The 23814-nt window shown below is 49.7% G+C and overlaps 1 protein-coding gene across 1 annotated transcript in view; it reads left to right on the top strand.

Moving 5' to 3' along the window:
* The first annotated feature begins 6 nt into the window (after positions 1–6).
* The window catches only part of BCR (BCR, RhoGEF and GTPase activating protein), a 116527-nt gene continuing 92719 nt past the window's right edge, over positions 7–23814 (top strand). Inside the window, exon 1 of the mRNA XM_023528163.1 lies at positions 7–941. Within this exon, the coding sequence (XP_023383931.1) occupies positions 254–941 (688 nt within the window). The 5' untranslated portion in view covers positions 7–253. The remainder of the gene's footprint in view (positions 942–23814) is intronic.

The following is a 23814-nucleotide window of genomic DNA, read 5'->3' as shown; positions in this document are numbered from 1 at the left end:
TAAGGTCAGGCCCGCGACCGCCCGCAGGCCCGGGGCCGCCGCGCCAGCCGACCGGGATGACCGGGGCCCCGCAACCAGCGTGGCGGCGCTTAGGTCTAACTTCGAGCGGATCCGCAAGGGCCACGGCCAGGCCGGGGCGGCGGACGCCGAGAAACCCTTCTACGTGAACGTCGAATTTCACCATGAGCGCGGCCTGGTGAAGGTCAACGACAAAGAGGTGTCGGATCGGATCAGCTCCCTGGGCAGCCAGGCCATGCAGATGGAGCGGAAGAAGTCCCAGCACAGCGCTGGTTCGGGCCTGGGGGATGCCCCCAGGCCCTCTTACAGAGGGCGCGCCTCTGAGAACAGCTGTGGCCTTGACGGCGACTACGAGGACGCAGAGCTGAACCCCCGCTTTCTAAAGGACAACCTGATCAATGCCAATGGCGGCAGCAGGCCCCCTTGGCCGCCCCTGGAGTACCAGCCCTACCAGAGCATCTACGTGGGGGGCATGATGGTGGAAGGGGAGGGCAAGGGCCCACTCCTGCGCAGCCAGAGCACCTCTGAGCAGGAGAAACGCCTTACCTGGCCCCGTCGGTCCTACTCCCCTCGGAGCTTTGAGGACAGTGGAGGCGGCTACACCCCGGACTGCAGCTCCAATGAGAACCTCACCTCCAGCGAGGAGGACTTCTCTTCGGGTCAGTCCAGCCGCGTGTCCCCGAGCCCTACCACCTACCGCATGTTCCGGGACAAGAGCCGCTCGCCCTCGCAGAACTCACAGCAGTCCTTCGACAGCAGCAGCCCCCCGACACCGCAGTGCCAAAAGCGGCACCGGCAGGGCCAGGTCGTGGTGTCAGAGGCCACCATCGTGGGCGTCCGTAAGACGGGGCAGATCTGGCCCAGCGATGGAGACAGCTTGTCCGCCAGGCTGCCTCAGGATGGCACCTTCCATGGAGACGCAGGTGGGTACCTTCACCAGCTTGTCCGCACCCTGGCCGGAAACCACTGAGCCAGCAGGAGGAAATAGAAAAGGGGACATTGGAGGTGGAAGGGTAGGGAGATACTTTTTGGAGTGAATTTTCAATATTGTTTTGAACAAGAGGGATTCACACTCCTCCTTTTCCTGGACAGACTCCATCCCTGCCTTCCTCCTGAATGCAGGTTCCCAGTGTTCAGAATGAGATTGGGTTGAGAGAGGTGGTGTGTGTGATTAGGTAGGTGGCTTGTTCCTTTGGTTCTAGAGTGTGTGCTGCTTGCTGGTTGTGACCAAGATGCCCTGGGCAGTCATCTTCTTGCCCCTGATCCCTCCACACCAAGCAGTGGGGATGGTTATAGAGGGGTCATCTCTGCCATCCAGATTAGATGCTTTTAGCGAGGATTGACCTGTGTCTTGGGCATTCCCCACAACCCCACCGTTCCTGTCCTAAAAGAGTAAGATGACATGTTTGGGGAACTCAAGATGTGCTAGCTGCTCCCAGGCTATAGAAGTGTCAGGTTCCCTTGCTACCCAGCAGCCCAAATGCAAGTCAGAGCAGGTGAATATACAAATTAGAAGGAAGTGAGGTGACAGGTAGTCTGACTCAGTGGGCCACCGAAAATCAGCGGGGTGAAGATTTTATCCAGGCCTGAAGCAGAGCCATCCATACCCGTTCTGATCTGCCCAGCTTGGATAAGAGACTTCACCCATCATTACTCACCCACAGACTCTTCTGTGAATTTCACCCCCAGCTCCATTTTCTGATCCCTCATTGCATTCCTGCCTCTTCATCCTCCCAAAGACAGGTGCTTGCTTTGAGCTCCCAATCCATGGTCTGACCCTGGCCCTGAGATTAAACCTGTGGGGTTGTGTACATAACTTCTGGGCTGTGTACAGATACCATTGTCACTAGGGTGATGGGATTGGATTTTGAGGTCCACACCCAGTTTGTGATTGGGATAAGGAGAAGGTGGGTGAGAGAATGTGGCATTTGGGTGGAGTGGGAGGGCGGGTGCGAGGCTGTCAGGATGTCTCTTGGAGGCCTGGTCCCTGTTGGGCTGATCTGGTTTTCTACTTCATTGATTTTTCTTTTTCTGCTGATGGAGTTGTATGTGTTTCGTTTGTCAGAATCCTCTTGAAACAAGTGAGGCTATTTTTGGCTCTCTGATTGGCCTTTTTGTGATCAGCACTCTGTCTTGTTTGTTTTAGGTACATCTAGTTGATGATTTTCCATTTGCAGCTGGGGTGGTTGTGGCGATTTTCCATTTGCAGCTGGGGGTGGCCGCAGCGTGCTGCTCGGACTTGCGGCCTGGCCCAGCTGTGTCCTCTAAGTCCTTCCTGGGGGGTGTAAGGCTGTAGCATTTAGATGCCTGCTTTGCAGGCACATCAGCTCGTCTGGGGTCTGGAGGATTGCCCTGTGGTCACTGGGCACCAGCCTTGTCTGGTCAGCTGTCGGCCAAGCAAGCCAGCCTGAACTGGCCCTGAGCATCGTGGTCAGGAGAACAATATAATAAAGAAGAAAATTTCAGACCTGCATTCTGAAACGATGTTCTCTTGCTGAGGGGGATTTCTGAGTTTCCAGAAAGTGGGGTTTGCACGGATGAGATGCGTTTCAGTGGGCCTTCCTACGAGCCGTCTCCCCTGCTCTCATCAGCTTCTCTAGCCCACCTCTCGTACAGCTATGGACTTGAGACTCTGGCTCCGTGTGTCAGGGTAGGTAGGTTCTCAGTAAATGGCTGAAGAGTTAATTTTACAACTTGGACTCCTCTCTTAGGACTTTCCAGATCCTTCTCTGAATGTCCTCAAGGTCCCACATTCTCTCGCCTATTAGGTTTTTAAACCCCTGGTTGTTTTAGCTCTGGGAGCCTTTAAACTCTGCACCCAGCACGCTCCTCTGAGGGTTGCGGCTGGCAGGGAAGGAGGGATCCCGCGCTGGCTCGGCCATCTGTCTCTGTCTGGACTGTTTGCTGATGTTCTTTAGTCAGCCAGGGGAAGCCTGCTGGCCTAAAAAAGGGACAGTGAGGAAAACCACAGTGTGGGGAGGGAGTAGCAGTCCCCTTAATTCTTTGCAGCAGCAGACATGGGGGCCTGGACCTAGTGGCTTTAGAATCCCTTTGGATGAGTGGGTTCTCATGTGTCTGAGTTGAAGGCCTCTGGTTTTTGAGAGAAGGAGCCAAAATGACCACTCGCTACCGTGTACCATGAATGATGACAGCGGGCTCCGTGCAGGGCCCCTCATGGGTTCCTATATGACCCCATGGAGAGGCTGCCCATCTATAGGTAAAGGCACAGCCAGGAAGTGACAGACCTGGGATTCTGGGCTCCTGTGGGAAAACAGACCTGTTCCTTCTAGAATGTAGTGGCCTTAGGGTATTCTTCCCACCAACCCACCCTGCCCTGAAAAGCTGGAATGCATTCGTCCAGGGGGTGGGTCAATGTCAGCTGTGAGCCCTGCTGTGTGCAAGCCCCTCCCTTTGTACTGTGTGGTCTGTGTAGAAGCTGAGAGTGTGGTCCTGGCCATTTGGGAGCTTATAAGTTAATGGGAGAGAAGAACACACACATCATTTATGTGTTCAGAGGGAGCGAGATCAGGGAAGCTTCCCTAAGCCGCTCTGGAGGGGGACCTTGCCATCAGCACACGTCTAGCAGCAGAGGGTGGGGGGGCCATCTATCTCCAGAAGCAGTGGGAGCAAAGACTCAGGGGCACCTTTATCTGCCTTCTGCCACTCTAGACTGTGCGCTTGTGTGTGTGTGTGTGTGTGTGTGTGTGTGTGTGTGGTAAAATATACATAACAAAAATTCACCATCTTAACCCATTTTAGCCATTTTTAAGTATACAGTTCAATGGAATTAAGTACATTGAAATTGTTGTGCAACCATCACCACCATCCACCTCCAGACGCTCTTCATCTTGCAAAACTGAAATTCTATACCCATTGAACAACAGCTCCCCATTTCCCCACCCTCAGCCCTGGCAACCACCATTCTACTTTCTGTTTCTATAATTTGACTATTCTTGGTACTTTGTATAAGTGGAATCATACAGTATTTGTCCCTCTGTGTCTGGCTTGTTTCACTTAGCATAATTTCCCCAAGGTTCATTCACGGGGTAGTACAGACTGTAATTTTTGAAGGCAGGGATCCCTGGTTTATCCGGATCTGCCATGGAGCCTTGGTCAGAGCTGGGCACACAGCTCATACTCGAAGATCACTTCCTGTTTTTCACAGCCGTGGTGTTGGACTGGGAAGATGGGAAGGTGAGCTGGTCTTTGAGAAGCATCTGATCAGCTAACTCTTTCCCTGTCCTTTTAACTTCCCTTTTGGAGGACTTCAGTAAGCCTTTTCATGAAAGAGAAGGCCAGCAGACCCAAGGACCTTTCTTCTTTCAGTCTGAGGAATTCTTGATGTGAACACACAAGTTTGTGTGCCCCTCAGCCCTTTTCTAAGTGTTAGTCTTGAGATGTGACCCCAGATCTCCTGTTTCTTCGTGGACTCTCAAGTGAGTTGCTGCCCTGTATTTTCACATTTATTAAGCAGCTTAATTTGCCCTTGGGGTTCTGGTGACGTGTTGTTGCCAGAATGATCACTGCTTTGTTTTTCCCTCGGATGATTGAATGGACCAGTGACCAGTTAGAGTGAGTAACTATGGGGCAGCGAAAGGTCATTTAGGCCTTGTGCTGGCCCCATCGTCATCTCTTTAGACCAGAGCCTTTAGTCACCTCTAAATCGAGCACAGGCTCCATTCCACAACAGAGGCAGAGTGGACAGAACTGGGTGGAGTCCTGAGAGCACTTAAGTCATCAACAGGGTGGAAACGGAGTCTAGATCCAATTTTACTAGGGTTCTCTGGCTCAGGAAGGATGACTTTCTTGTTTTGGAAACAGCGAAGCATTCCAGAACCTTTCACTAAAGAAGGAGCTGAGAGTGCTGTTGATTTGCGTGGGTCCAAGGGAACGTGCCATCCCCATTGCTGCCTTTTGCCTCACTGGTTGCTCCGGTAGCCATGCATCCCCCAGCCCCCCCTGGGCTGGGAGTCCTGTGGCCCAGAAGACCTGTGTATGTGACTGCTGCCCTCACCAGGACAGAGATTCCGGGAGAGCCATGTGCTGGGACCCACCTAGGAGAGGACAGCTCGCCCCTGTCTGAGAGGGCTCCACATGGAGAATGGATGGGCATCTGCCAGTGTTTTCAGGTTGCTAAACAATAGGCTGAGTTTTGACTGAGGCTGCTTTATTTATTTATTTATTTGTTTGTTTATTTGTATTTTTATTTATGTTTTTATTTATGGTGACATTGGTTAATGAAATCCAATAAGTTTCCACTGTACACTTTAACAGTAAGGCATATATTTATTTACACTGCGTTCACCTCCCATAGTTAGATTTCTTTCTGTCACCACATATTTGACCCCCTTTACCCCTTCCTACCTCCCTCCTCCCCCCCGAGGCTGCTCTTTAGATCAAGGCTCAGGGGGTGGTGGTAGATTAAGTTAACTAGGAACCCCACAGGGATTCTTGATGCCGACTGGAATACAATTTCTGAGGCTCACGTAGGGTTTTTTTCTTTTGAAAAAATATAGTAATTTTAATTAAACTGTCGTACAACATGTGATACGTGTTTTTTTTTATTATTGTGGTAAAATATAATGAAATGAATCATTTTAAGCTTTTTTGTGCTTTTTGGTTTTTTACAGTTTAAAATTTTACAATTGCAGTTAACATACAATATTATATTAGTTTCAGATGTACAACATAGTGATTAGGCATTTATATAACTTAGAAAGCAATCACCCCGATAAGTCTAGTATCCAACACCATACATAGTTATTCCAATAACATTGACGATATCCATTTTAAGCATTTTTAAGTGCGTAATTCAGTGGCATTAACTACGTTCGCATTGTTGTGCAGCCATCACCGCTGTCCATCTCCAGAACTTTTTTGTCACTCCAACCAGAAACTGTCCCCGTTAAGCAACATAACTCACCTTCTCCCCCACCCCTGGCAACCACCACTCCACTCTCTGCCTCCATGAATTTGCTTATCCTAGGTACCTCATATAAATGGGATCATAAATTTGTTCTGTGTCTGGCTTACTTCACCCTAGCAGGGTTTCGAAGTTGCTGGGGGCAGCATTCTTCTCCTTAATTCCCATCTCTGGTCCTTAATAGGTATGTTCACTTTAGGAAAACACCTGTTAGGGATGGCAGTAGTTCCTCGGCTTTCACGCCCACGTTTTTAAATTGGCCCAGTATATTAGTTTGCTAGGGCTGCCATCACAAAATGACACAGACTGGGCAGCTTAAACAACAGAAATGTGTTTTCTCACAGTTCTGGAAGCTGGAAATTCAAGATCAAAGTGCTGGTAGGGTTGGTGTTCTCTGAGGTCTCTCTCCTTGGCTCGCAGATGGCCGTCTTCTTGCTGCATCTTCACACGGTCGTCCCTCTGTGCACGCACACTTCTGGTATCTCGGTGTGTCTTACAATTTCGTCTTGTAAGCTCACCAGTCAGATTGAATTAGGGCCCACCCTAACGACCTCATTTTAACTATCACCTCTGTAAAGGCCCCGTCTTCAAATACAGTCACTCTAAGATGCTGGAGGTTAGGACTTCAACATATGAATTTGGGGGGAACACAGTTCAGCCTATAACACTCTGAGCCCCTCGTTGGGCAGCAGAGGAAAGGGCTGCCATGGCAGAGAGAGGGGGTGCTTACGCTGGCCTCACCAGCCATGTTTTAGAAGAATTTGAGTAGGGTGTTACATGCCGTTAGGCAGCCTCATGGTGACTGGGTGTCAGGAGGGCTGCATCCTAAAGCTTCATGTGCTGCCATGTCTCTTTCCTCATCTGAAAAGTTAAAGGTTGGACCCCGTCATTGCTAAGGCCTTTTCCTTCAATTCTTTAATTTTTTTTCTTTAAATTTTAAAGTTATTATTAAGACAACTTTTTTCATACCTTTCTTTTTCATCCTGGTTTATACCTACCTTTCCTTTGCCAAAGCAACCACTTCTCCCCCATTCAATCAATCAGAGGTGTTTATTAAGCATATACTATGTGACAGGCACTATCTTCCTAGAAATTTTCTTGCCTTTATTTGTGGATTTATCAAAGGCTTATCTGCAAGGGCCTTGTCCTCTATAAACCAACACAAAACAAAACCTTTGTAATGTCCTAGCATCTTCCCTGTGTATCTTTCCCTAGCTGTAAGTTTGCAGCTATTTCCGGTTAAGCCTGTCTGTCTGGCTTCCTTCTTCAGGGTGGTGAGAGCCTGAAGACAAGGACAGAGTCTGTCCTGCTTCGGTGTCCCACAGGACGTGCCTCACTCTAGGCCTTTAACAGTGACCTATGAGATGGTGGTGATCTGAGTCCATGCGGGTCTATCTGCGTCTTGGGTGCTATGTTCGTGGGTCACAGATGGAATGAGACCCCATCTTTGAAGCTTCTGTTTGCCCATTCCCTTCTCTGTTCCGGCCCAACACCCTATTACCCCATCTCATAATTGGCATTGCATTTTCATGGGCCTAATGATGCAGGGGCCCCAGCAAGGAAGCTTGTCGGCTTTGGAGATTATCTGGAGATTATTTTTCCTTCTTTGCTGAGGCTTGGGCCTCCCTGCTAAACCTTAGAGAGCATCTCGAATCTTCAGACTGGGGCCTGCTAATTAGCTGTCTTGTATTCTAGCGCTCACCTCTGCGACCTTGCAAAATGACTGTGGATAGGAGTGGTGGCTGGGGCCCAAGGGAGACATGACTGTCGAGTTCATAGACGCGCCTGCCTGGGTTTGGGGCGGGGAGACTGCAACGCCCCACCTGTGAGTAAACATGACTGGTGGATACTGTTTCATGTGCCCTCGGAACGTTCTTGTGAAGTGGCTGGAGCAAGATTTTTGTCATAATTATATGCTGTCAGCTGATTGGGTCCGAGGGTGTGTGAGACAAACAGGTCTGAAATAACCCGCCGCAGGTCAGCCGGTTGGCGGAGGGGCTGGCGCTGGCCTCTCTCCTTAGACTGTGGCGTGAGGCCAATCCCATGAGAGTGACCCCACCAGAGGTGGAGGGGTCCAAATCAGTCATTCTGCAAACACGTTTGGAGACCTGCGTGTCAGAAACGGTGCCAAGTATCAGGAGACAGGCCTTCCGGCAGGTCACTGTCGGTCTGGTGGGGAGATGGCGATGTAAACCGAAGCGCTGTGGTGAGAATCTCCCGGTCCTGACCTTTAGGCAGGTCCATGAAGGTGTCAGCCACCCAGGGTGCTGGTTTCTCTCTCCTACTTTGCAAATCTCCTGGAGAAAGGGATTTCTTAACTCTCCGGCCGTCCTCCTGGGGCACTTTGCTTAGACTCCTCCAGCAAGTTGTGTGCAAGGAGCCCAAGAGGACAGGTGTGTTGAAAGGACACTGCCCATCCATCCACCTTTTCCATCCAGCAGGCAAGGGCTTGGGGGAAGGGGTCAGTGCTCTGCTGTAAGCAGGTTCTGGGAGGTGCACAGGGATAATGCCTGGTTGGGAGGTTTTGCCGGGGTTGGCTGGTTTTTTGCTTGGGTTTTCGGTTTTTTTTCCCGGTGGGCAGGTTAGTGACCAGGGAGCTCTAGGAAGGTGCCATCTCCAGCTGGCCAGGAGACAGCAGAGGGACACCAGAAGAAGCGGGAGAAACCTGCCACACCAGCCACAGTGGAGCCAGCCCGGCAGAGCCTGAGACTGACAGCTCAGGGGGACTCTCGACTCAAGTGCCTCTGTTGGCTCCGAAAGAGCTTTTGAAGATTCACTTCACTTGAAATGCCTGACTGTTGCCTTTTTAAAAAATGCTGCTGAAGTCAGCGAGTATGCCAGTGGAGCAGAAAGAGATTTTCTGCATATGACTTATATGCATGTAACCTTGCATATATAGCAAGTTGAACATTCTGGAAGCCACCTAAAGGCAACATGTCAATCTGGTTCAGGGAAAGAATGCAGACTTTGTAGATAGACAATCTGGATTCACCCAGGAGCCAAAGTATGGTCTTGCACAGGGACTTAATTCTATGGGCTGGAGGGGACGACCCCTCATTGAGAGGCGAAGTGGGAGTATGAGTGCAGAGTGGGTGGTGCCAGGGGTCGGCCCCCGGTTTGGTCTTGTGGAATCACCCCCTCTGGCATCTAATGTCGGTTGATTCAACACCACTTAGCAAGAGGCTTTAAAGGAAAAATGCATAACTCAGTAGATGTAGGCTCTTTCACCCACTCAGTTCATCGAGAGTGCCCAGTATGAACTCCAGGGGAGACCAAGGGTCTGCCGTGGCCTTCATCCCCTTCTGTACCTTTCATAGTGTGTCCTCCTGGGCTGAGAGGCATTCTTACATCTTAAAGGTACAGTATGTATTTTTCTGCATTGTGACCCCAAGTGAAAGCCAGCCACTTCACCTGGTGTGAAGTTCTATTAGCCAAGGCAACCTGGGATCACACACTGTGCTGGGGCCTCACTCATCCCCCTGTGGGGTAGCATGGGGTCTTCTTGCAGTGTTCCTGGACTGCTTGGCCTGGTGGCTTTTCGTTGCCTTGGACGCTAGGAGCTGGAGGAAGAGAAAGACCTCTTGATTTTTCTCATAGAGCCACTCCCCAACCCCTGCCCAAGTTTATAGAGGGAGCACTTAACAACTTTTTGTTCTCATTTTTAGTGATTGTGACTCCTCAAAGAGGAAGTAAAAACCACAAACTTTCTTATTTTAGTAGGAAACAAAGGAGGAAGATGGGCTTTGGCATATCCAAGCTCTGTCTGCAGATTGCCAAGGACTTTGCAGACCGGAGGGTGTTGCCTTGTATACCGTATGGGGAGGACACTGGAGAGGTGGGCTTGGCCCTGGCAGGGTGTCCCTTAGGTGCTGGGATGGCTGTGGTGGGAGGGGTACCCCGGGGTGGGCGAGGAGCCAGCCCCCTCCATGAGCTGCAGAACATGGGGAAGAGCTGTTCAGTGTTACTCTTGGAGCCTCGGGGACACTTGGGGTGACCGAGTGGCTGTGAGGAAAACGGGGCTTTTCAGCTCTGAGCCGCAGCAGTGGCTGCTGCTGTCTGCTGTCCCCATGCTGTGCCTGACTCCTACTTCCTGAGGAGCTGGGACAGCTGGACCTGCAGCAAACCTGGGGGTGGCGGTGGTTTTGTCTCTTTTTCTCCCTACCCCCTTTTTGAGAGCTCCAGAAAACCTTTTGCTCAGAGACCTAGAGACCAATGTAGTACCCATTTTGTCTGGTGCCTGGAATGATGATGAGCAGGTGATTCTCTGGTGTCGCTGACTTACAGCTTTGTTCCTGAGTGGTGGTGGTGTTTTTTAAAAGCTTTATGGAGATGTAATTCACTTGTTTAAAGTGTCCAATTCAGTGGTTTTTTTTAAACATATTCAGAGTTACGCAACCACTGCTGTCTAACTTTAGAACATTTTCATTATCTCAAAGGGAAACTCCACTCCCTTCGGCTATAACCCCCTCTCTTTCCCAGCCCCCAGCACCCACTGTGCTAATTTCTGTGTCTGTAGATTTGCCTTTTCTGGATATTTCACGTGAATGGAATCGTATAGCATGCAGCCTTTTGCGTCTGGCTTTCACTTAGAGTAAGGTTTACAGAGTTCATCTGTGTTGTGACATGCATTAGGACTTCATTACTTTTTGTGGCCAAATAGTATTCCAGAGGGTGTTTTCGCACCTTGTGGTCGGGCTCAGATTACTACCTGAGTGCTCTCTGCTGGCTCATGGGGGTCTTGGTAAGACCTTGAGGCCTGAGAGGGCTCTGTGTGGAGAGTCTGGTGGAACTTCCTCTTCATCAGGGAGGGACCCTGGGGCAATAGGATGCTGGAAGGTAAATGGCAGCCAAGAAGAGTTCAAGGGGCTCACCAGGGCAGGGGGCCAGGGTGATTGAGCTTAGTCAGCCTTCAGCCTGGTGGGTGTATCTTGCGGGCCTGTCCATCGGGAACCTACTTGTTTAGAGACAGACCTTTCCGTCTGGGGACCTCTTGGGCTGTGGTCTTCCCCCAGCCCCCTCTTTTCTGTGTTGTGGTGAAGTATGCATAACATAAAATAGACCATTTTAACCATTTTTAAGTGTACAGTTCAGTGGCATTAAGCACATTCACAGTGTTGTACAGCCATCACCACCATCTGTGCCCATCACTTTTTCATCTTCTCAAACGGAAACTCTGTCCCCATTGAGCAATAACTCCTCACTCCGCATTCCCCCAGCACCCACCATTCTCCTTTCTGTCTGCTCAAGATGCCTCGCATACGTGGGCTCCTACAGTACTTGTCCTTTTGCGTCGGGCTCATTTCACTTAGCAGGATGTCTTCCAGTTTTCTTCCTCAAGCCTTTTAATTGCCAGGCCGAGGTGGTGGCTGGACAGCAAGCCATCAGGAGGCTGAGCTGACTGAGGCCTCTGCTCCAGGGAGAAGGGCGGACAGCACTTTGGGTAGCATGCTGCATTTGACAGAGTACCTTCCCTCACAGGAGTCCCCATGGAGGAGCAGCGGGGACTCCCAGAGCTGCGTTGTTTGAGGTTTTAGGTGAAGGACTTGAGGCCACCTGCAAGGCTTGTTTATACTTCTTCCTAGTTAAATTGATAGCCTTATCTTGTCCTGTGGCCCTCCCCGACCTTGCGGAGTGGCTGTGATACGAGTTGGGAGGCGGGTGGGTGATCCACAGGCTGGGCCCACGGTGCCGGTGTTCACCTCCCTGGCCCTTGCAGAGGTTGCTGTAGGAGATGCTTTGCTGGGCTCAGAGCCGTTTTCCTATTGGCTGGAAGTCCCGGTAACCTGACTTGTGAGTGGTCTTAGGCGGGATGCTCAGCACGGCACGTCCACTCTCTGGTGTGTGCCTGAGCTGGCACGTGCAAAAGCAGTGTTTGTTTTTGGCCAAATCTTAGACCTCAGACCAGAAAATGTAACATTTAAGATTGTCGACTTCTAAAAGCTTTCCGCCTTCTCGCTCAGGAACATGGCTAAAACTGTCTCGCCTTTGTGTTTGGGGCATGAGATTGTTACCTGAAACATACTCGGTAGGTGCTTCTTCATTTTAAAGAAAGCTGCTTTTTTCAAACTCCCACGAAGATAGAAAGTTGAGCGCCAGGAGCCCCTGGCTCCTCAGCCACTTTCAGCAGCACCAGGGTCCGGTTCACCGCCTCCATGCTTTCTCCTCTCTTCCTCGTTGTCAGTGTTTTTTTTTTTTTCTTTTTCTTTTTCTTTTTAATTGTGGAAAGATTATACATCACAAAATGTATCCTCGTAACCATTTTTAAGTGTAGTCGTCATTCGTGTTAAGTATTCAGTGTTTCTTAAGAGGCAGGGTTGATGGGAAAACACAGATCTGTTCTTCAGGAGGGTTTGTCCCTCCCGACGTCCTAGGAGATGGGGAGATGGTTCAGACTTAGCCTTTAACTGGGGTGCAAAGAGCCTGCGGACGAAGGTGGGAACAGGGACGAGCAGGCACCTCGAGTTACCGAAATGTGGGGCAGATCTCGAGGCTCTGCAGAGCCGTGGGGTGTGCATGTGTTCGGGGAAGAGGGTTGGGGTGGGGGGGTGGCGCAGAGAGTCTGTAGTGGGCAGGAGCTCAGGGGCTGGAAAGTATTTAGTATGCTCAGGAAATAGTAGAATCCGTTTGGTAGGAGAATCGATGTAAAATGTGGGCAGCAGGGGAGGTGAAGGTGGATAGGAGGGTTGGGATCATACTGTTCAGGACCCAGAAGCCAGGCTGATGACAGTGTGCTTTCTTGGAGGGCGACAGGAAGCCACTGAAGGTTGTGGAGCAAGGGAGAGGCTGCCTTTGGACCTTTGCCCCAGGAAGGTGCGTTTGGCAGTCGTGTGTGAGAGAGTCTGGTGAGAGCTGGGGCACCGGGAGTTGTAGTCTCAGGAGCAGGTGGGGGAGGATGGAGACGGCACGAGTGAGCTGACTGTTGGAGGGGCTGACGGAAGAGGAAAGAGGTGAGGTTCAGTGAGCCCAGAGTGGTGAGGGTTGTGCCGGCGGGCCTCAGGGTGGGCAGCAGGAAGTGGCCTTTGGGAGAAAGGGCCCGGCTGGGAATGAAGAGGAGAATGGATCAGGGGAGGGGCTGAGTGGCGAGAGGAGGGTCGGAGCAGACCCGGGGGCCTTGCACAGTTAGGGGCCACCCGGGAGAAGAGGAGTCCACAGTGGGAAAGGCGGCGGGAGTGGGGGGGGAGGTTATGCTGCAGAGAGGCTAAAGGGAAGTGACCGCTAGGACGTTTTGGCAGACAAGGAAGAGGCCAGGCTGCAAGTGGGCGAAGGAGAAACTGGAGCACTGTGCGTGGACAGTCGTGCCAGGAATTCTGTCCGTGTTTGTGTGGTCAGGGGTTTGGGTTTGGGGATCTGAGTATTCCCTGAGTGTCCACATGTGGGCCTGCTGGGTTCTTGGGGGCAGGGCCATGTCCCCATCTGCTGGAAGAGTGACGTGGACACTGAGTGCTGAGAAGGTGACTGACGGGACAGGGTCCCGGGGTGGGGGTAGAGGGTGGTCCCAGTGGGACTCCAGGGAGGTGATCCAGGTGGAGGTGGGTCTTGTAGGGAGGTTGGCAGCCCCAGCAGAGGAGTGGCCAGGTTACTACTGAACAGTGGTCAGGGATGGTGTGAATTTGCAGGGATCTGGTCACAAGGGCCTGGTGGGCATGAGATCGTGTTTTAAGAGCGTTGACATGGCTCACCCGGGGGTCCGGGCGGTAAGGAGGTGAGCGAGAAGGGAGACAGGAGGAGAAAGAGACAAAAGCGGCAGTTTGGCCAGAAAGCAGGTTCCAGAGGCTTGGGGTGGGGGCCCCAGAGAAGATCTGAGAGGGGACAGGGTGGTCTGCTGTGTCTAGCACAGAGGGAGGTGGCGGGCGAGGGGATTGAGAAGGTGGCCTTGCGAGTGCAGTCCCCGAAGCTGGAGGCAGATGGCGGGTAGAGAGGAGCACAGTGCGAGCCCCGTCATGGAGTATCAGGTGTGGAGCCTGGCTTTGGGGCCCGCGCAGTTGTATGAATGGTCTGAGATGAGACCACTGTGCACTTGGCCTCATGGACATTGGGTAGGGAGGCCCTGTTGACTGGCATCTTGTCATATAGCAGTCAGATGGGTCGACCCTCATTCCTCAAAGCACCTGGTGAGCCACTGTTAGAGTTTAGCCTGAAAAATCCGGGTCACAATGATTGGCATGTCTGGTTTCCTCTCCTGTGGTGTTTCTCCAACGGCAAACGGAGTGAGTCCCAGCAGCAGACTCTCCTCTGTGAAAGAGTGAACGAGGGTCCAGAAAGGGCTGTCCGAGGCTCTGGAAAGAGGTGTGTAGGGCTCCAGAAAGGGGTGTGTGAGGAAGTGTGGAAGACTTGGTCCCAGCATGCCTTTGTCATCTCCTGGCTTCCCAGCCCCGTGAGCCCGGCGCTTGCTTATTTATCCCCGCTACGTCTGCAGTGTTGGTTTCCGGAAACTCTGGCAAGGAAGTCTGGGAAGGTTAATGAGCTGAGACCCGTCCCGCTGGCTGTCTGGGAGAGGCATTTTGTTCTAACTGCTCAGGAAATGGGGGTGTGTGCTGTGTTGCACTGGGCCTGCTCCCTAATTCGCAGGTGCAAAACTGTCACGGTCGGCTCTTGGGGTACAACAGTCAGGGACATGGCTGCCAGAACTGGAGTGTCCTGCTTGGTCACCCGTTGAGTGCAGGGGATACATCTGGGAGGAAAATGGAAAATGAATATTTCTTTTTCTCTCCTTTTTCCCCAGCCCCCAAACATGGAGCTCTCTCAGGTATATGAATTAATCAGAGTCATTTCTGAGGGAGGAGGGTCACTTTATGTTTATGCAACTCTAAGACGGAGCATGACAGGGCATGACTGTTAATAAGACCTTGGACATCAAAGGCCAAGGTGAAACTTTCTCATGGGGACTCCCTTGCTCAGACACCCACACTGGCCCCATGCTCAGGCTTTGGGGTGCACAGACCAGCCAGGAGCAGTGGATCAGGACCCGTGGACTGTCCTTCGCTGTTTCCTTTCAGAGCTGTTTTGTTTTGAAGCTTTACGGGAGTTTTTAAAAGGCCAGGATGGGCTATGGTCCACTGGGAAAGGTCTGGGGGTTGTCTGACTGGGACCGCCTATGTATCAGCAGGCAGCACGTGACGTTGGGAGCCCAAGTCTTGCCTGATGTCCACGGAAGTGTCCAGGCTCTGTGAGGACATAGCTTTTCTCTGCTCAGTGTTGCTAAACCTGAAGATTGTCAGCAGGATGGTTATGGGAAATGGGGGAACTTGGCCTGGCAGAGATTGAAGGCAGTAGGTCCCCGCCCTGGCTGCCCATGTAGACTACAGCCTCTGCTATAGTTAAAAACAAAATTATGCACATGCACAGCTGGTCACTCCTGGAGAATCTGATTGGTGAGATTTTTCTCGTTTATGTTTTAAAATCCCCCCAGTTTCCACGGGTCGGCAGCTTTGGCATGGCACAGCTGGGTCCTCTGCTCAGGGTCTGCCAAGGCTGCAATCTGAGTGTCCACCGGGGCTGCATTCCCATCTGGAGCTCTGTCTCCCCTTCTAAACTCATTCTGGTTGTTGGCAGAATCCGGTTCCTGGCGATTATAGGACTGAAGTCCCTGGTTTCTTGCTGGCTGTCAGCTGCTCCCGGCTCCCAGAGGCCCTGCCTCGTCCTAGGCATTTCACATGTGACTGTTTGGTTTCCTCCTTTCTGAGAACCTAGATTTTTTTTGAAGAGCTCCTTGGGCAATTTCCTTTGCAGTCGGGGTTGGGCACCTTCATCTCTGGGAATCCATGTGCGTTAGCTGTGAGTTTGGAACAGCTGGCCTGTAGAAGCGGGAGTGGATTTCTTTTGGGTCAAATCTGGAAGGGTGGTTGGTGATGAATGACTCACAGCTTCAGGGCAACTGTTCAGTGTTCAGGAAGATTTTATTTTCTTCTTGACTTTATAGGAAATCATATCTGTAATTATTTTATGTAGCTGAGATCTTGCTGTGTCCTGCTTTTGCTAACTAATGGGAGCATTTTCTTGTTTTATTAAATATTTAGTAAATATTTTTTAAGGGCCACCTGTATAATAGAGTTATTATTTATCTAATTTCAATGACTTTTGTTGGACATTTAAAGTGTTTACTATATGTAGCTGGTTATAATAATGTTTTAGGGAGCATCTTTTTTTAAAAAAAATCTTTATTGAGATACAATTCACATACCATGCAGTTCACCCATTTAAAGTGTACAAATGAGTGTTTTTTGGTATATTGCATTATTGAAGAAAATTATATATATTTATACAGGTCAAATATGATACATATTTTTATGGGTAAAAGTAAAATTTACTATTGTAACCATTTTTTTTACACAGTTCAGTGGTATTAAGTACATTCACATTATTGTGCAGCCATTACCACCATCCATCTCCAGAACTCTCTTCAGCTTGCAAAACTGAAACTCTTCTCATTAAGCAATAAACCCCTATGCCTCCCTCCCCCCAGCCCTTGGCAACCACCTTTCTACTTTCTGTCTCCATGAATTTGACTATCCTAGGTACCCTATATAACAGACTCACAATAATACTGTCTTATTTCACTTAGCCTAATGTCCTTAAGGTTCAACCATGGCGTAGTGTGTGTCGGAATTTCCTTCCTTTTTAAGGCTGAGTAATATTCCATTGTTCATATTTACCACATTTTGTTTTAAGTGTATATTCAGTGGATTCATTACATTCTTTGAACATCTTTTTATATGGGTTTCTGTTCTCATTCCTGACTCCTTCCTTCAGGGTGGGTATCTGTCAGCGGATTTATTTCCCCAGAGACGTGGGTGTTTTTAAGACCTTCGATATCAACTGCCAAATGACCTTCCGGAAACACTGTTCCAGTTTACCCTTGGTCTCAAAATTAATTTTCTGCTCTCCTTTGACGTCTTTCTTGCCCTTGTTCTTTTTCTAAGACAACCGAAGTGGTTCCATCGGGTAATAAAAAGACTGAGTTTGGTGGGACCTTGCCTACCTCAAAACCCAAAGTGTGATCTGGGGTTTTTGTCTAGACAAGTGACAACTAAAGTTAAGGTTTGCGTTTGGAGGTGTCTGCCTTAAACTGGGTCCCACCGTAACTTCCAGTTCTTTGATGCTCCTGGAAATAGGAAAGGCCCTGAGCCTGCGGCCAGCCGCACTGGTCCAGTCTCTAATTCAGGAAGATCCCTGAGGCCACTGGCTATGTGACAGTTCTTTGGTAGCTGTGTGGTGCTTTGTAGGGAAAGAACTCACTGTCCCCTTGTTTATCATGAAGCTTGCTAGTTTATTGCTGCTTTGGACTGCTTGTAACTGAATGTGAAAAGCCTTTTGGCTTCTTTTATGTGCATCCTGTCCATGGATTTGGTCTGCTAGACAGCATTGTCCAGTTAATTCTGGCCCATAGGGTTCCTCCCTGGCTTTAAGGAAAGCTCCAAGGAAGCCGAACACTAAAGTGGAAAAGGAGTTTTGCAGAAGGGAGAGGAGCTCGCATGGCAGTGCATGACTGCACTCAGCCAGCAGAATCTAGCAGAAGCCAGGCCAGGAAAGCAGGACGCTCCTGGGTTTGCCAGGTCAAACACCTCACTGTGCCTGAGGACTTGCAGCATATATGTTGTGTGGTTGTGTAGGTTGGAGGTGGGGGCAGCTACAGTAAGGCTGAATTTTGAGGGAGCGTACTGTGGTTTAACGGGCTTGAGGAGGAAAGAGAGGAATGGATACTTTTCTGACGCTGACAAACTGTCTCACACTGCACTGTCATCTATCTTACTGTTTTAGTACTCACTGCAGTGTAGAGCCAGCAATTCAGGAGTCTTAGCCATCTGGGATTGGGCATTATGGAGCTGGGGCTCACGCTTTTTCCTTTTCTTGCTCTGTTGCCCATCTTGGCTGTGCCGTCGGCTGCCACTCTGATGCTGGGGAAATCACTTAAACTCCCTGGGCCTCTGAATTCCCACCTGCAGTGAGGAAGCCACACAGTAGCGTCTCTGAAGATCCCTTTAGTTTTGTGATTCCGAATAAAATTAAGTCATATCACTCTGAGTTCTCAGCAAATTACTTGAAAAACCTCATTGGCAGGTGTCCCAAAGTAGTCGTTTTGTAGGACCTGGATGTGTCTGGCTGCCTGCCTGCGGTGTCTGGAGTCTAGGGAGCCAAGGTAGACCAGGGGGTGTGTTGGGCTCTGCATCAAGTTTAATGGGAACCGGAATGCTTCTTTGCTGGTTGATTTGTCATCTTCCTCCACTACCCCATTGGCCAGGGACAGAGATCAGCAAACTCCTTGGGTCCTTGGTTCAGCCCCCAGCGCTGGCACAGATGCTCAGAGGCTTTACAGGTGTCTCTTGGACAGTTTGCTGAAATGCAGAGTGTGGGCAGCAGGAGGCCCAGCCATCGATGTGGGAGGGGGCGAGGACAGCACGGAGGGGGTCTGGCAGGGCTGAGGTGATGATGTCCAGGCAGGCAGTTGGCAGGGTGAGGCCTGAGATTGCCAGCTGGTGTCTTGCCAACCAGAACAGCCCGGTGTGAAGTATATTGTTCAGGAACGCTTGTGCTGAGGCCAGTGCCGAGAGGAGTAGCACTTGCGTACAGGGCTGTTGCCTGTGTGCATCTCTGTGTCGTGGTGTTGGGGGAACATTCGGTACCTTGGGACTGTCAGTTACCTTCATCACAGATGACCCGTCCTCCAGCAGCCTGCTGCCTCGTGAAGACCCCATCTGGGATTGGAGTCTGAGCCTTGTGTCCTGCAAGAGAAGCTCTCTGAGCATTCTCTGTGCAAGCTGGAGCAGGGGCTGTCATGTTGCCAAGCTGGTCATCCATCCCTGGGAATGAGATGGTCAGTCTGGAGAGCATGAGGACAGGAAAGAGGCAGCGCTGACCACCTGCACTCCAGTGGGGCGAGTTTGCCTGGGTGCAAGTCTGTGCTTACCTTCAGAACTTTCTGTCTGGCAGACTTGGCTCACTGTGCACTTTGACTCCCGGGTCCCCCCAGAGTGTGCTGACGGTCCCTCTCTCGCAGTCTTGCGGGAGAGAGAACCCTCCCTTTAGTGGAACTTTGCATTTGGATTTGGCTTCACGCTTTGTAAGGGGATCCTATATGCATTCTGGGATCTGAGCCTCTCCATCCAGCGGGGAGCTAGGTGGTGCCTGTCACTCTGATGCTCAGACAGCAAGAGCTCTTAGAAGGGTAAAAAGCTTCCGCGGCAGACTCTGGCTTTGAACTGAGGATGGTTATTTGAGCCTCTGCTCTTTGCTCTGCAGTATTGGGCTTGGCAGACCTTTTCTTAAAGGGCCAGTTTGTAACTAATTTAGGTTTTGTGGCTACGAGGTGCAATCGAGGCTATTAAGTAGGTACTTACTTACATAACCATTTCAAATGGTATCATTTAAAACCATTCTCAGATCCTTGATCACACAAAAATGGGCAGTGATGGGCTGCATTTGGCCCCATGGGCCCTGCTGACCTCTCTTCTACAAAGAGCTGCCTTGTAATTTCTGGCGATTATGAAATGAGGTGACAGAGCCGTGTGTGGGTGTCTCACATGAGCTTTCTTCATGGAACTCGTGAGGCAGGTAGAGTTGGTCTTTCTGTCCACATGAGGGCTCTTTCCTCCAGGAAGTCGCCAGAGGTGTTCGAGTCGCTGGGGTGGGAGATGGCCGACTGGTTAACAACTCCTGTTCTCGCCTGTGCGTCCTGTTGTTCCCAGTGTTGACTGTTGATTTCTGAAGCAGAACTGGCCACAGATTGATCGTTGAAGCTGAGTGACAGGACATGGGCGCACAAGATACTGTGTTCTCTATTTTTGTATGCGTCTGAAATTTTCCAGAATGAAAAGTTAAGAAAATAGTCATTTGTTGATTAAAGATATTTTTTAAAAACCCTCCACCTTGAGAGAACAGGGTGTTGGAATTCTCCTCAAGCCCCAGATTTGTGAGAAAAGTCTTGCTCACCTGTTTCCCAGCAGCAGATGTTCATGATAAGGCAGCAGCCATGCCTAAGACACTTCATCCATCCATCACCCATCCTTCCAACCATCATCCTTCCAACCATCATCTGTCATCTGTTCATCCATCCATCATCCCTCCATCCAACCATCTGCCTTAGTCCGTTTGGGCTGCTATAGCAGAATACCGTAAACTGGGTGGCATATAAACAACAGAATTTTATTTCTCGCTATTTTAGAGGCTCTGGACGGCCAAGATCAAAGCTCCAACAGATTTGGTATCTGGCGAGGGCCTACTTCCTGGTTCACTCATGGTCACAGCTTCGTGCTGTGTCCTCCCATGGCAGAAGGAGCAGGGAAGAGAGCTCCCTGGGATCTCTTTTATAAGGGCACCAGTCCCAAGATGTAATCACCTCCCAAAGGCCCACCTAATACCATCACATTGGGATTAGGTTTCAACATATGGATTTTAGGGGGTCACATTCAGTCCATAGCACCATCCATCACCATTCATCATCCACCCAACCGAAAATCCATCTATTCATCTATCTATCCCTTCACCCATCATTCATTCATTCATTATCTAACCATCCATCCATCTGTCTGTTCATCTGAAGTTTGTGTAGCACCTGCTGGGGTCCAATCCCTGTGCTTAGGCCTTGACACAGTTCTTGACCACAAAGAACCCATAGACATGTAACAGCTGATAAATAGATGCTGTGATGATGATCAGTACCCTGCAGGCACCGGAAAGGGACCAACTCTGCTCTGCGAGCTCAGGGAAGGCAGCCCATTAGTTGGGTCTTGAATGGACCCAAATGAGAAGGAGTATGTTAGACCATTGTGGGGGCAGGGGAAGGAGGAGGCATTCCAGGCAGAGGCAGGCCTGTGCACAGAGGTATGGAGGAAGGAGATGAGATGCAGGGTTCTGTGAGGCTTGGGACAGCTGGAGCATGTGATCATGGCAAGGGACTGGCTGGTGATGAGGCAGCATGGTCTGGTGTACCCCTGTGGGCCGAGGAAGGCTTCTGGTGGTACTTGCATGGAGGATGGGATGAGTGTGGGTACAAGAGCCCAGCCCAGCAGCTCGATGCCCCACCCTGCAGCGTGCTGGGCTACCATGGGCTCCTGGACTCTTTGAGACAGAACTTCTACCCCAGCTGACAGCCTTGCTCTGGCCAAGGCAGATGCACTTACCTGTGCTCACCTTTGTTTTAGCTCCTTGGCGCACAGTCTCCTGTTGGTGAGCACTGGTCCGGACAGACGTTTTGTGTCTGTGTGTAAAACAGACACACAGGAGCTTCAGTGTTTGTGGAACTTTATGCTTCAATTGACTCCTCATAAAGTTGTTGTAGGGCAGCTGTCCAGAAACCTCTGTCAGGCCCTCTCAGTGGTTGTGAGAACCTCAGGCTGGAGCCCGCTGGCTGGAAGGGCAGAGAGAAGCAGCCGTTGCTCTTCCAGGCTGTCCTCCCACGTCTGAGCATGTGTCTGCATGACACTGAGGGTCCGTGGCTGATTGAAGACCGTAGCCAGGGCTACGATGTCAAGCCTTGCCAAGCCCAGAGTGCTCATAGTCACTTATGACTGTAAGAAGAGTTATTAGCGTTTTTGGTTTGTTTGTTTTTTTTTTTTTTTAATTGTGGCAAAATGCAGATGACATAAAATTTACCATCTTAACCATTTTTAAGTGTACAGTTCAGTAGCATTAAGTACAGTCACACCATTGCGCATCCATCACTACCATCTATCTCTAAACTTTTTCACCTTCCCTAACTGAAACTCTGTTCTCGTTAAAACAGTAACTCCCCATTTCCCGCACCCCAGCCTCTGGCAACCACTATTCTGCTTTCTGTTTTTATTAATCTGACTGCTCTGTGTGCCTCATCTAAGTAGAATCATAACAGTATTCGGCCTTTTGTGTCTGCCGTATTTTACTTAGCATAATGTCCATCCTTTTTAAGTCACAATAATATTCCTTTGTATGGATATACCACATTTGTTTATCCATTCTTTGGTTAATAGACACTTGGGCAGCCTCCACCTTTGGCTACGGTGAATAATGCTGCTGTAAACATGAGTCTGCAAGTTCATTGATCTTTTTTAAACATCAGGTCTTTACCTTTATTTACTTCCCCCTTTAGCTACTTGGTGTGTTTGTTTATTTACTTATTTTTGATTGAGATGTAATTGACATATAACATTGTATTTGAGGTTTATAACATAATGATTTGATACATGTATGTGTAACAAAGTGATTACCACAGTAAGTTCAGTTAACATGCATCCTCACACATAGTTACAAATTTTTCTTTTTAGCTGTTTGTTTTTTCAAACAATTCTCTTTCAATCAGTTCTCTACTTCCTATTCATTTAACAAATTTCCAATTACAGGAATTTTATCTGTGTTAGGAAAATGAAATTTTGACTCGAGGGTAAAAATATGTATTTTGTAATTATCTGGTCTTTTAAAAAAAGTACCAAAGGTTCGAAAGATGCTGTGATGTCATTTGAGATGTCTGCATTCTTTGATCCAAAGAAATATAATTTACTGGCTTAAAAGTCACTCTTTTTGGTGTACTGCTCTGTGAGTTATGATATAGTTGTGTAACTATCATCACAATCAAGATATACAATAGATCCATCACCCCGAAAGCTTCATCACTCCCAGAAAGTTCTGTCGCCTGTGTCTCTTGTAGACAGCTCTCCCATCTGCAGTCCTGGCAACCACTGATGTGCTTTCTCTCCCAAAAAGTTTTTTCTTTTTCTGAATGTCAAATACATGGAATCCTACAGTGTATAACCTTTTGGGTCTGGCTTCTTTCACTTAGAAAGTGCACTTGAGATTCATCCAAATTGCTGTGTGTATTGGTAGCTGTTCCTTTTTATTCCCGAGGAGTATTTCATCACATGGGTAGGTTGACAATCCTTTTCTGTTCTGCTCTGACAGCTTTATTGAAATATAACTTACCATATAGTTCATTGATCCCCAACCTTTTTGGCACCAGGATCCGGTGCCCCTATGAGAATCTAATGCCTGATAACCTGAGGTGGAGCTGAGGCAGTGATGCTAGCTCTGGGGAGTAGCTGCAAATCCAGATAAAGCTTTGCTCACTCACCTCTTGCTGTGCAGCTTGGTTCCTAAAGGCCATAGACTGGTACCAGTCCATGGCCCAGGGGTTGGAGATCCCTAATATACTTCACACACACTATTCAGTGGTTTTCAGTGTATTCACAGAATTGGGTGATGGAAGCACCACCATGTCTAGTTCCAGAGCATTTTCATCACACTCAAAAGATAACCCATGCCTGTTAGCAGTCTCTCCCTGTGCCTTCTCCCCTTAGCCCTGGCCACCTGCTTTCTCCCTATACATGGATTTACCTTTTCTGGACATGTTCTATAAATGAGGTCATACGGTATATAGCTTTTGGTAGTCACTGTCCTTTTTTTACAGTTTCTTTTGGAAGATCCAGGCCACACCAAGGTGCCGCTCCCCTCAGTATGTCCCTAACTCCTCCCTGAGTCCAGCCTTTCTCCCCAGATTTGGGGCTGCTCCCCTCAAAGTAGCAGGGAACAAAACTCCTTTTCCTTCCGGCTCCCCTTCTTCATAACTGGAGTCCTGCCTGTCCCATCCTCAGCCTCCCACAAAAAAGTAGATCCCAGAAAGTGGGAAGTCGGACCCTGAGGCTTTCCCATGTGCCGCTTTTCTCTGTGAGTCCAGCCGCTGAGTCCTCCTTGGTTAATTTTGCTGCTGGATTAGCCAGGCCCCAGGAAGTGGGCTGCAGGCAGGAGAAAAGCTGCTGTGGCATATGGCCACACCAGTCACCTGCAGCCTGGACTCTGAGCTGTGGATGGAGGACTGACAGGGGTTTGGACTGGCAGGTGCACCGGCTCTGCAGGAGCAAGAACTTACAGGGTGGGCTGTGATCACAGGTGGATCCCTTGCTGCCTGTGGT

Source organism: Pteropus vampyrus, unplaced genomic scaffold (genome assembly GCF_000151845.1).
Source record: "Pteropus vampyrus isolate Shadow unplaced genomic scaffold, Pvam_2.0 Scaffold23, whole genome shotgun sequence".
In the NCBI taxonomy this organism is placed as follows: Eukaryota; Metazoa; Chordata; class Mammalia; order Chiroptera; family Pteropodidae; genus Pteropus; species Pteropus vampyrus.
The sequence above is the reverse complement of the archived record's forward strand: the minus strand, read 5'-3'. Positions and strand labels throughout refer to the sequence as shown.